The 13,364-nt window shown below is 42.5% G+C and overlaps 1 protein-coding gene across 1 annotated transcript; it reads left to right on the top strand.

Annotated features, from left to right (window-relative positions):
• The first annotated feature begins 2,695 nt into the window (after positions 1 to 2,695).
• On the top strand, positions 2,696 to 7,904 carry LOC120736688 (cadherin-12-like). The gene is made up of 2 exons (XM_040036960.1): positions 2,696 to 3,348; positions 6,545 to 7,904. Exon 2 carries the CDS (start codon positions 6,547 to 6,549, stop codon positions 7,135 to 7,137), a length of 591 nt encoding a protein of 196 aa, XP_039892894.1. The 5' UTR covers positions 2,696 to 3,348; positions 6,545 to 6,546; the 3' UTR covers positions 7,138 to 7,904.
• The last annotated feature ends 5,460 nt before the right edge of the window (positions 7,905 to 13,364 follow it).

The following is a 13,364-nucleotide window of genomic DNA, read 5'->3' as shown; positions in this document are numbered from 1 at the left end:
CCAAGGTGTAGTTTATTTACAGTGCCAGTGCAATATATGTACAGTGAAGGGATCCAAAACTCCGGGGGAATCACAGGGTAACTCGCTCACGTCTTCTTCGCTCACACTCACACACGTTCCCGCAGCAGGGAGGTCGCAGGTCCCGGGGGGGGAGATCTGAGGCAGACGAGAAGGCAGGTCACCAACTAATCACAAATCACGAATATGAAGCACAAGAGCTGTGAGAACACTAACGTTAGGGGTACAATCATCCAGCGACGAGAGGATCTGTGTTCCAGCCTCAAATAGTGCTCCCGGTGATGATGGGTGAGTGTTGTCAGGTGTGTGTGTGGGCCAAGGGCAGGAGCCCACAGTGAGCTCCGCCCAGGCAGAGAGGGAGAGAACAGAAACAGCAATTGTAGCCTTGTGGGGCCGACCGGGCAGGCACGGAGACCATGACACAAACCAAAAGAATGACAACGACAACAAGCTTTTCCCGATTGTTTACTCTTGCTGTCTTGTGAACAGCATCGGTGTGGTGACGTTTATTTGTTTGCTGTTTTCACCTTCTTCTCATACATGAGGATATCACCAGGTAAACTCGCGACATTTTTTTTACATTTTGTTGTTGAACAGCAATAAGACTGACTTAGTGTGTTTGAGGTAACCTCACAAATGTCACAGATGAAATATTTGGTGTTTATTTGCTGTTTTGTCAGTAGAGGCTCCTGAAAAGCAAATTTACCACACATCTGTTCGACCAACACGTGTTGATCTGCGACGCCAGTTAATCTGGAACACCGGGTTTTAAAGTAGTTACGCAAAACAAAGCGTTTTCGCTCCGACCAGTCATTAAGGGTTAAGCCATTCGCCTTTATCTACTGAAAAGGCTGCCAAACCTTAAATTCAATCACATGAATGAACTTTTCCTTTATCAAAATGCAGCTGTGTGTGTGTGTGTGTGTGTGTGTGTGTGTGTGTGTGTGTGTGTGTGTGCGTGTGTGTGTGTGTGTGTGTGTATGTGTATGTAGGCTACACCTTCAGATTTTCACTCCAAAAGTACTGTGTTTGACCGAACTGTCAGAGTAAAGTTGACTGACGTGTGAGGACATGAAACCTTGTTGTAGCGTCAGTGTAAAACACTTATTGCTGTGACAGAGCTGACGTATTTACATAATCCTCTTCTTAGAAGTCCTGAGTGAACTCACACATAACAGCAAACATCCAAGTCCAAACTTGCTGTACTTGATATTTAGAAAAAAGACAGCCATTACCTTGAATGAGTCAGGGCTCCACCTCTTATAGAACAAAGACAGTAGAAAGATTTCCCAACGAGAGACAAGCTCCAGGAGATCTTTGATTTATTGACCCACAGAAAGATGAGATGCACTGATGCTACCTCACTCAAGGCCCAGTCTAACAGTATTTTGTAAAACCGTCACATAAATGGAATCTATGTTTTGTGCTCATGGTCTATTTTTATGCCGGTGAGCCTGGATTTTTAAGAAATTACTTTTGACAGGAGGGTGTTGACAAAACAGAGTTTGCCTACTGTAACCATGAAAACACAGGTTAACCACTGTATTTTAGTCCAAACTATGATTGTCTTTCTAAACCTAACCCAGTAGCTTCTTTGAAACTTAACCCCTCAACATGTTTTAATTAGAGATAATTTAACTGAGTTAAGGACAATATGGGACACCTCGTATGCTACCTGTCCTTTATATGCCTTTCTCATTTTTGTTCTCATTCTCATGCAGTCTCAGCCCAAGATCTATTCTTATTCAATCTGCAGTAAATATTCTCTAATCTAATTGAGGATGAGGTCCCTATGATTGAAATTAACACTGGGACTCAAATTTGTGGCAAGAAATATGAATAGATTAAAGATTGCAAGCAATTCATGGGTTGTCTGGGAGTCGCTCTATCTGCAGCACCAGTGTAGTAAATTGGTTAATGGTACAAACTCCAGCTACAGATTTTTTCACTGTATTTATTTCAGCACCAAATTGCAGTAAAGTCAACTTCACTTTCAAATAAAAACATTGATTTATTAAAATTATTAATGACCGCTACAACCATTTTCTATTACTACAGACAAACTATAGAATAAGGATTTGCGAGCCAGAGCTTCAGAAGGCTAATACTGCCCTGAAGATAATGGCAGCATGTACATGAGTGTAAGGAAACACACCCATTTTAATTAGTAAAATTTATATGATAGCCTCAGAGAGTCGATGGTTTCAATGAACTGTGTGGCAGCGGCCAGCTGCCTAAACTGATTAAAGATTAGATTTGCCTTTGTGTCACTGTGAGCATTCTGCAAGTTCTTTAAACACTCAGTCATGTGATATAATCACAGAAAATAAATAAAAAGCGAACCCAACATCTGGAACATTCAGACTGGAATATGAAAACAAATCTAAACCAGTTAACATAAAAAAAACAGTCAACCTAGAACTGTATTCCTGGACTGGGCTCATCTACAAACATATACAGTATCTATTTCCCAGTTTCAGCTGTGAGTCCGTTACCGTGAACTACTGAGCGGCAGATTTGTGCTGCTTGTGCTGGAACTAAGCTGCACACAGGTGATGTTAGCCAGGGAAACATTACACACTGACTTTAATGGAGAGACCGGAAATAAAAACACACACAGTTTGTTGTGTGAAGAAATCAAACATGAGCTGAACAAACAGTAAACCAGTAAAGTTCCTAAAGACAAACTGTTAAAGGAGGAAACAAAGCAAACTTACAGTTTCTTCAAACACACACCAACAACAAGCTCCACTCCACACCTGGACGCTAAACACAGACACGCAGGTGAGCTGCTTCCTGGAAGGAGGCGGGACTCCACTTGTCGTACATCAGGACAGGTGTGGGAGGGAGAGAAGGAAGATTTTCACAAAAGCAGCATGTTGTTTTTGAATGAGTATAGAATGAAAGCTCTGATTTGGACACACACACTCCAACTAACAAGGAAACAAGAAGCAGGCAGGAATGGTGCTTCACCTCACTATTGTGCTACAGAATAAAAGCTGATTATCGGTCAGCTTTATAAACACACTTTGAAATATGTCACGGGCAGAATAATCTGTTCCAAAGTGACTGCTGTAAGCCAGAAACCAAACTACTTGCGCTGATGATACAAAACCTAAGAGAAATAATGAAAAGCTTATTTAACTCTGTTTTAACACATGAAAAATGCAGAAATGATAAATCATCGTCATAAGGGTCTTCTGAATTGCTCTTTATCTGGTCCCTCACCCAGGACCAATTTGCCATGGGAGACCCTACCAGGGGGCAAGGGCCCCAGGACAACATAGCCCCTTGGATCCCTGGGAAACACAAATCCTCCATCATGATAAGGTATTAATTCATGGAGTTGTAGGGCTGTCCTGGTTGACACGCCTCTACAATGATGCGTGGAGATCAGGGGCAGTACCCCTGGACTGGCAGACCGGGGTGGTGGTTCCCATCTTTAAGAGGGGGGGAGGGAAGGGTGTGTTCCAACTACAGGGAGATCACACTTCTCAGCCTCCCTGGGAAAGTCTATGCCAGGGTGCTGGAAAGGAGAGTTCGTCTGTGAAGGTTACAAATGATCTTCTTATGGCCTCTGACAGTGGACTCATCTCTGTGCTTGTCCTGCTAGACCTCAGTGCAGCGTTCGATACTGTCGACCATAATATCCTATTAGAGCGATTAGAACATGCTGTAGGTATTACAGGTACTGCACTGCAGTGGTTTGTATCATATCTATCTAATAGACTCCAGTTTGTGCATGTAAATGGAGAGTCCTCTTCACACACTGAGGTTAATTATGGAGTTCCACAGGGTTCAGTGCTAGGACCAATTCTGTTTACATTATACATGCTTCCCTTAGGCAGTATCATTAGAAGACATAGCATACATTTACACTGCTATGCTGATGACACCCAGCTCTATCTGTCCATGAAGCCAGATAACACACACCAATGAGTTAAACTGCAGGAATGTCTTAAAGACATAAAGACCTGGATGGCCGCTAACTTTCTGCTTCTTAATTCAGATCAAACTGAGGTTATTGTACTCGGCCCTGAAAAGCTTAGAAATATGGTATCTAACCAGATTCTTACTCTGGATGGCATTACCTTGGCCTCCAGTAACGCTGTGAGGAACCTTGGAGTCATTTTTGACCAGGACATGTCCTTCAACGCACATATTAAACAAATATGTAAGACTGCGTTCTTCCATTTGTGCAACATCTCTAAAGTTAGAAATATCCTGTCTCAGAGTGACGCTGAAAAACTAGTTCATGCATTTATTACTTCCAGGCTGGACGAATGTAATTCATTATTATCAGGAAGTCCAAAAAACTCCCTGAAAAGCCTTCAGCTGATCCAAAATGCTGCAGCAAGAGTCCTGACAGGGACTAGAAAGAGAGCAGATTTCTCCTGTTTTGGCTTCCCTTCATTGGCTTCCTGTTAAATCCAGAATTCAAAATCCTGCTCCTCACATACAAGGTCTTAAATAATCAGGCCCCATCTTATCTTAATGACCTTGTAGTACCATATCACCCTATTAGAGCACTTCGCTCTCGCTCTGCAGGCCTACTTGTTGTTCCTAGAGTATTTAAAAGTAGAATGGGAGGCAGAGCCTTCAGTTTTCAGGCCCCTCTTCTGTGGAACCAGCTTCCAGTTTGGATTCAGGAGACAGACACTATCTCAACTTTCAAGATTAGGCTTCAAACTTTCCTTTTTGCTAAAGCATATAGTTAGGGCTGGACCAGGTGACCCTGAATCCTCCCTTAGTTATGCTGCAATAGACGTAGGCTGCCGGGGGATTCCCATGATGCATTGAGTTTTTCCTTTCCAGTCACCTTTCTCACTCACTATGTGTTAACAGACCTCTCTGCATTGAATCATATCTGTTATTAACCTCTGTCTCTCTTCCACAGCATGTCTTTATCCTGTCTTCCTTCTCTCACCCCAACCGGTCACAGCAGATGGCCCCGCCCCTCCCTGAGCCTGGTTCTGCCGGAGGTTTCTTCCTGTTAAAAGGGAGTTTTTCCTTCCCACTGTTGCCAAAGTGCTGCTCATAGGGGGTCATATGATTGTTGGGTTTTTCTCTGTATCTATGAAGCGCCTTGAGGCGACTTTTGTTGTGATTTGGCGCTATATAAATAAAATTGAATTGAATTGAATAGAACTTCATCACTTTTACTGCATACACAGAACTGGATGGCTTTCAATACAATGTTGCTTTTACAAGACTGTTATTGAAAAGCAAAGAAACATTGTTTAGAAAACCTGCAGGATGTGGAAGAGTTTTGATGTAATGATGGATGGAGGGCTGCAGTGATCCATACAGGACACACAGCATGAAGGTGTGAGGGACCACACGACAGAGAGCAAGGGGCGACTCGAACAATATATACTTACCAGAATTCAATTCAATTCAATTCAATTTTATTTATATAGCGCCAAATCACAACAAAAGTCGCCTCAAGGTGCTTCATAGATACAGAGAAAAACCCAACTATCATATGACCCCCTATGAGCAAGCACTTTGGCGACAGTGGGAAGGAAAAACTCCCTTTTAACAGGAAGAAACCTCCAGCAGAACCAGGCTCAGGGAGGGGCGGGGCCATCTGCTGTGATTGGTTGGGGTGAGAGAAGGAAGACAGGCTAAAGACCTGCTGTGGAAGAGAGACAGAGGTTAATAACAGATATGATTCAATGCAGAGAGGTCTGTTAACACATAGTGAGTGAAGAAGAAACACCCAGTGCATCATGGGAATCCCTGGCAGCCTACGTCTATTGCAGCATAACTAAGGGAGGATTCAGGGTCACCTGGTCCAGCCCTAACTATATGCTTTAGCAAAAAGGAAAGTTTGAAGCCTAATCTTGAAAGTAGAGATAGTCTCTGTCTCCCGAATCCAAACTGGAAAGAATAACAACAAAAGATGCAAAGGGTGGGATACAGCTGGAAACTATAACATGATGAGACATGAAATAAACACACCATGAGTCTGAACAAGGAACCATGGTTAGTTTAACAGGAGGACCAGACAGGACAGCACAGAGAGACGGATGAGATCGGGGACACAAGAGAACAAATCAGGGAAAATGAGACACAAAGGCACAGAGGGACGATAACCACAGGAAACACCAGATCGAAGGTCCATGAACAAACACAAGACTTACTTCACACACGAGACTAAAGGACAAAACACAGAGACCAAGATAAACAACAATAGGAGGCATGAATACAAAAGGACACAAGCAATAAACTGAAACTAGATACAATACAGTAAACAACTCAATAAATGCAGAAAAATGACAAAACACTGGGTGGATGACCCAGGATGACCCCTTATGGTGCCTGTCTTCCCCATCCTGGTGTTTGAACCTCAGTGGGGTATACTGCATTGCAACACGTTCCTAAAGTATTGTCCAAACATTGATCTAAAATCCAGCAGATTTGATTGCACCATGTAATGTTTTATACATTTATATTTTTAAGGATCATGTATGTGTGTGGTCACCATGGTAACCAGTGCTTCTCTCTGTTTTCTGCCTTGCAGGTATGTCAGTGTTATACATGAGTCAGAGGCCGCAGAAAGTGAAAGACACGCTGATGAGATCAAAAGAAGACATCCGTGATAATGTCATTCACTATGACGACGAGGGAGGTGGCGAGGCTGACACTGACGCGTTTCACATGGGCACCTTGTGCAAAACAGACCACAGCAGCATCTCCAACAAGAAGAAAAATGGCTATGGCGACGGCATTCTGATGCATCTCAGCACCCACTGTGACAATGTCAGGTCACCTGACATCCATCTGCAAACAGCCAGCTTCATCGCCACCGGGAACAAGCCTCCACTCTTCTGCCGCGGCAGGGCGACCCAAGGCGATGCTGAATTGATCAGAGAGGTCATTGAACACCGACTGAAGGAGAGCCAGCAGGGGTACGCGGCCCTACCTGCTGATTCACTGGCAACCTACGCATACGAGGGGGATGGCTCAGAGGCGCGTTCTCTCTCATCCATAGAGGACTCTTTTGTACTTGACAGTTTAGGGGATTTTAGCTCGCTTGGCGACTGGGGACAGCCATTTAAAACACTGGCTAGCATCCTTGACAAGCAGCCACCGTCTCTCTTTAACGAGAGCTGAGAGGAAATTGAACTGAATATTAGTTCAGTTAGGCCAAATATTATTGAACATGTCACTTGTCAATGTATTTCTAAAGGTGCTGCTGACGTTTTCATACAAAAGGTGTCTTGAAGCTGTGATCTCAACAGAGGCTTGTTGTTACATTTCAGTAAGTAGTTTTTTTTTCCATGTCATTTTCTCATTATTACATCTGTGGTTTCATTTCTCTGCATGTGTGGACTGGATGGGTTGTTGCTGCAATCTGGTGGGAATTTCAAGTCAACGGCACCTTGAGAAATATATTTAGTTAAAAAATTGAATTGAAGCTTTCAAGCATTCTCCCAGTGGAACCTGGTTTGGTTCATCTTTGGATTCACCTTAGTTTGGACAAGCTGGCAAGTAGGTTGCAAAAGTGAATATAAGTAAACCTCTTAACTGGTCAGTAAAGACCCATACAGGTTTAGAGTGGGGTTTTGTTTTAGCTACTATAAAACGACCATTTGTGTTACTTTCAAGTGTCATACATCAATGAGCAGTAATGTTATACCATTTAACGCTTTTTTATGTTCCAGATCGGTGATTTATTTTATAAAAAGAGCTAAATGTTACTTTGAATCTAACTCCAGATGCATCTCAGTGGGTTCGTGCTAAGAGTTCATGTGTGTGACCTGTAAGCTAAAAATCCAGACTGGAAGGTAAATGTGTTATTAACTCATATTAATTTGTTTCATTGTTTTATGAAATGTTCAATCGTGCGCCTAAATAAAGTCAGAACCACAGCCACCAAAGCCACTTCTATGTGCTCATTATTATTTGAAAAATGTGATTTATTTACAAAACTACTGTTTTAAAATAACATAAAACAAAAATTGCAGTTAAAAATAACAGTTAATAACATGACAGCAAATGAGAGGGGCTATGATTGTGCTTGCCTTTCAAACACAAAGACGGGATTGTATTTTTTTTCCTGTGTTTTAGGTCCCTCACACCTTTCAAGAGCTACTAATATTAAATTGTATGTTTTATGAATGTTTTTCGGGAGTCTGCCCCTAAGTCACCAGACACTTTGTCAGAGCTTGCATCACTGAATTTTCCTTCTCCAGATTCAGAAGAGTTCCACCTCCTTTGTGGCCTATTGCTAATGACCTTTTCTTTGTCAAAGCCATCCATCCATCAGCTGCTGACCTCCCTTCAGAGAAAGACTGAACTCAGAGTGGTAAAGCTCAAAAAATCTTTATTTTACATTTCTGGAAATGGAGACGGAACACACATACTCAGGTCTGAATTTTCTGCAGCTAAATCCATATATATATATATATATATATTTCTGCACTACGTCACACCGACACACCGTTTACTTAGTTCCTCTTTTTTGTGTCTGGTTTCCTGTTCAGCTCTGCACTAAACTTCCCCTTTCTAAAGTCTGTGCCAGATCGACCTGTCACCCTCTGACCTAGTTGTTTCTTATGCCTCTATTACCAAGTACAAAAGACAATATAATCAGAAAATAAGCATTAAGAATATATATATTTATATCGTAACATTACATAAAGTTTTCTGTACTTAATTTTAAAAAGGGGAAAGTCATTTAAATTCTGAAGTAAAAAAAGCTAAATGAACATTCTCCAAGTGTGGTGATTTCATATTTATTATCTGGGATGTTGAAAGACTTTTCTGCTTGGTTGCAAACCTGCCTAAATTCATATTAGTTATTACTTCCATTACAACAATTAATTTTGGTTCTTGTTGTCATGGTCCTGGGTCGGTGACCTAGCGCTTTAAGTTTATTATTATCATTTTCCAATTTATTATCATGATTATTATTGTTTGAGTTCTACGTGTTATATTCGGTCTGCCTCTGAGTCTGCGTCTGTATCTGTCTGTCTATGGTGTCACCCCGTCTGTTTGTGAATCTGTCTGTTTAGTTCAATGTCTTGTCTGGTTCCATGTGTCTGAGTTTCCTGTTTTATTGTGAAGGTCTGTGTCGTATGTGAGTGTGCTCAGTTTACGTTTCCCCTGTCTCGTCAGCTGTGATTTCTCCCAGGTGTGTTCCCCTCCTGTCTCTCCTCCCTTGATTACTGCCGTCTGTGTATTTAAGCCCTGTGTTTCTCTGTGTCAGTGTCGCGTTGTACCCTCAACTTGCTGTGTGTTTGTAATGTCCTGTCCTCCAGGACCTCGGTTTAGAGTTTTGTTTTTGTAAGTTTTATTTCGTGAATCATTCCTCCAGCAATAAAGCTGCGTTTTCAGTTTATTCCCATCTCCAAGAGTCCTGCAATTTTGGGTCCACCACTTCTGCTTGCCTGCCACACAGCCAACCATGACACTTGTGACATGATATGTACTACTATGTGATCGATAAGCATTTAGGAAGCTTATTTCCAATCTTACCAACCACTCCAAGCCATTTAGACTTTATAAAAAGAAACAAATAGTTAGTGCCTGTTAGAACCACTAAAGATCCGAGGACAACATTATAATTGAAACCTGATAACTAGAAACAGAGATTACATTTGTTTAAAAAGAATATATAATTCAACACATCCCCCTTCCTTTTCAATTATCAAAATTTGTATATCTATGAGGGAAATGTACTGGTAGTTAGAAAAGCCAGCAAAAAACATTAACTTTCTTAATAATGAAATATTGTTGAATAGTGTGAAATATATCACTTCATTAAAGAAACTTTGAAATATCGTATAGGTACGGTAATTCATGTAGAAAAACAATTGGTTGCATTAATAGTTTTATTAGGGTGAAGAGAGTAAAAGTCTACATTCAGGGACACCAGAGTATCTCATCTTAAATAACATATGGTTAATATATTCTGTAATTTTATAAATGTTAAAAGTGGGGCCATGTGTTACCATCAATATGATGAAAATAGTGACAGTCGGGACAATCATAACATTATACAAAACAAATATACTGCCATAGCTTTCTTTATTCCCCTTGCCATCAATGGGATATTTCCAAAGCAAAAAAACAAATCCCGTCATACTGTCTGTTGAAAACTTTATCATGGTCATAGTTGTAATCCTTTGGCTTTTTTTTTTTTTGGTGTAATTACAGTTACTAGTTTAAGAAATGCTGTCATTGAATCACATATAACAAAAATCCCAAGTAACTAGTTTGGTTGTCTATTTCTGTATGTATATTTCTGTTCCTATTATTGCACACTATTGCATTTTTTTCAAGACATTTGCGTATGAGTTTAATAAATAGATAAATATATTTGTGGGTAAATATTAAATAGATATTACACTTTTTAACTTAAATCCCAACTAAACAGGAAAAGAAGAAGTAAACAGTAACATAAAAAAAAATCCTTTCACAGTTGTAGTGTTTTTATGGGGTTTCCATGATTTACCATTTAATAGATGGTAAAGACAAAGAGTGCGACTAATAGAGGGATTACATTCATTCTGACAGAAGATGCGTGACTTGTTGTCGTCGTGGATGATATAGCTGTTGAAGGCATTTTAGTGGTTGTTGTTGCAGCTGTTGTCATGGTTGGAGTAGCTGTTGGTGGTGGTGGAGCTGCAGTTATTGTTGTTGTGGCAGCAGTTGTTGTGGTTGGAGCAACTGTTGTTGTTGTAGCAGCAGTTGTAGTTGTTCGAGCAGTTGTTGTTGTTGTTGTAGCAGCAGTTGTAGTGGTTCGAGCAGTTGTTGTGGTTGATACCACGGTAGTGTGATTGGAGCAGTTGTTGTTTTGGTTGAAGTAGCTGTTGTAGTTGTTGGAGCTGCAGCTGATGTTTTTGTAGAAGAAGTCGTTTTGGTTGGACCAACTGTTGTTGTTGTGGTTTGGAGAAGCTGTTGTTGTTGGAGCAGCAGCTGATGTTGTTGTAGCAGCAGTTGTTGTGGTTTGAACAACTGTTGTTGTCATTGGAGCAGCAGTTGTAGTGGTTGGAGCAGTTGTTGTGTTAGCAACTGTTTGTTGTGGTTGGAGTAGCAGTTGTTGTTGGAGCTGCAGCTGATGTTGTTGTAGCATCAGTTGTAGTGGTTGGAGTAGCTGATGTTGTTGTAGCATCAGTTGTAGTGGTTGGAGTAGCTGTTGTGGTTGGAGCTGCCGCTGATGTTGTTGTTGTTGCCACTGTAGTTGTGATTGAAGCAGCTGTTGTCGTGGTTGGTGAGCAGCTGTTGTTGTGGTTGGTGCCATAGCTGTTGTTGTGGTTGGAGCAGCTGTTGTTGTTGTGGTTGGAGCAGCTGCTGTTGTTGTGGTTGGAGCAGCTGCTGTGGGGTTGGAGCAGCTGTTGTTGTGGTTGGTGCCACAGTTGTTGTGGTTGGAGCAGCTGTGGTTGTTGTTGTTGGAGTAGCAGTTGTAGTGGTTGGAGCAGCTGTGGTTGTTGTGGTTGGAGCAGCTGTGGTTGTTGTTGTTGCCACTGTAGTTGTGGTTGGAGCAGCTGCTGTTGTGGTTGGAGCAGCTGCTGTTGTTGTTGTAGCAGCTGTTGTTTGTTGTTGGACCTGCAGTTGTTGTGCTTGAGTAGCAGTGTTGTTGTTGGAGCAGCAGTTGTTGTGGTTGGTGCCACAGTTGTTGTGGTTGGAGCAGCCGTGGTTGTTGTTGTTGCCAATGTAGTTGTGGTTGGAGCAGTTGTTGTTGTGGTTGGAGCAGCTGTTGTTGTTGTTGGAGGAGATGTTGTTGTTGTTGACCTGCAGTTGTTGTGGCTTGAGTAGCTGTTGTTGTTGTTGGTGCCACAGTTGTTGTGGTTGGAGCAGCAGTAGTTGTGGTTGGAGCAGCATTGGTTGTGGTTGGAGCAGCTGTTGTTGTGGTTGGAGTTCCTGCTGTTGTAGTTGGAGCAGCTGTTGTTGTGGTTGGAGTTGCTGCTGTTTGTAGTTGGAGCAGCTGTTGTTGTGGTTTGTAACAGCAGTTGTTGTGGTTTGAGCAGCTGTGTTGTGGTTGGTGCCACAGTTGTTGTTGTGGTTGGTGCCACAGCTGTTGTTGTGGTTGTAACAGCAGTTGTTGTGGTTGGAGGAGCAGTTGTTGTGGTTGCAGCAGCTTTGGTTGTTGTTGGAGCAGCAATGTAGTGGTTGAAGCAGCAGTTGTTGTTGTTGGAGCAGCAGCAGTGGTTGTGGTTGGAGCAGCTTTGGTTGTTGTTGGAGGAGCCGGTTTAGTGGTGAAGCAGCAGTTGTTGTGGTTGGTGCCACAGTTGTTGTAGTTGTAGCAGCCGTGGTTGTTGTTGTTGCCATTGTAGTTGTGGTTGGAGCAGCCGTTGTTGTGGCCATTTTAGTTGTGATTGGAGCAGCTGTTGTTTGTGGTTGGAGCAGCTGTTGTAGTGGTTGGAGTAACTGTTGTTGTTGTTGGAGCAGCAGTGATTGTGGTTGGAGCAGCTTTTGGTGTTGTTGGAGCAGCAGAGTGGTTGTGTTGGAGCAGCAGTGGTTGTTGTTGGAGGAGCCGTGGTGTTGTTGGAGCAGCTGTTGGGGTTGGTGCTACAGTTGTTGTGATTGGTTAGCAGCTGTTTTTTTGTTGTTGTTGTTGCCACTTGTAGTTGTGGTTGGCACAGCTGTGTTGTTGTTGGAGGAGCAGCTGTTGTTGTGGTTGGAGCAGGTGTGGTTGTTGTTGGAGCAGCAGTTGTTGTTGTTGGAGCAACTGTTGTTGTGGTTGGAGCAGCAGTTGTTGTGGTTGGAGCAGCTGTTGTTGTGGTTGGAGCAGCTGTGGTTGTTGTTGTTGGAGCAGCAGTTGTAGTGGTTGGAGCAACTGTTGTTGTGGTTGTTGCAGCAGTTATTGTGGTTGGAGCAGCTGTTGTTGTGGTTGGAGCAGCAGTTGTTGTGGTTGGAGCAGCAGTTGTTGTGGTTGGAGCAGCTGTTGTTGTGGTTGGTGCCACAGTTGTTGGAGCAGCAGTTGTTGTGGTTGGAACAACAGTTGTTGGAGCAGCAGTTGTTGTGGTTGGAGCAGCAGTTGTTGTGGTTGGAGCAGCTGTTGTTGTGGTTGTAGCAGCTGTTGTTGTGGTTGGTGCCACAGTTGTTGGAGCAGCAGTTGTTGTTGTTGGAGCAGCAGTTGTTGTGGTTGGAGCAACTGTTGTTGTGGTTGAAGCAGCTGTTGTTTGGGTTGGTGCCACAGTTGTTGTGGTTGGAGTAGCTGTTGTTGTTGTTGGAGCAGCAGTTGTTGTGGTTGGAGCAGCTGTTGTTGTGGTTGGTGCCACAGTTGTTGTGGTTGGAGTAGCAGTGTTGTTGTTGTGAGCAGCTGTTGTAGTGGTTTAGCAACTGTTGTTGATGTGGAGCAGCATTTGTTGTGGTTTGCGCAGCTGTTGTTG

The sequence above is a fragment of the Simochromis diagramma genome, unplaced genomic scaffold (genome assembly GCF_900408965.1).
Source record: "Simochromis diagramma unplaced genomic scaffold, fSimDia1.1 OVJJ01000630.1, whole genome shotgun sequence".
NCBI classification, from domain to species: Eukaryota; Metazoa; Chordata; class Actinopteri; order Cichliformes; family Cichlidae; genus Simochromis; species Simochromis diagramma.
The sequence above is the reverse complement of the archived record's forward strand: the minus strand, read 5'-3'. Positions and strand labels throughout refer to the sequence as shown.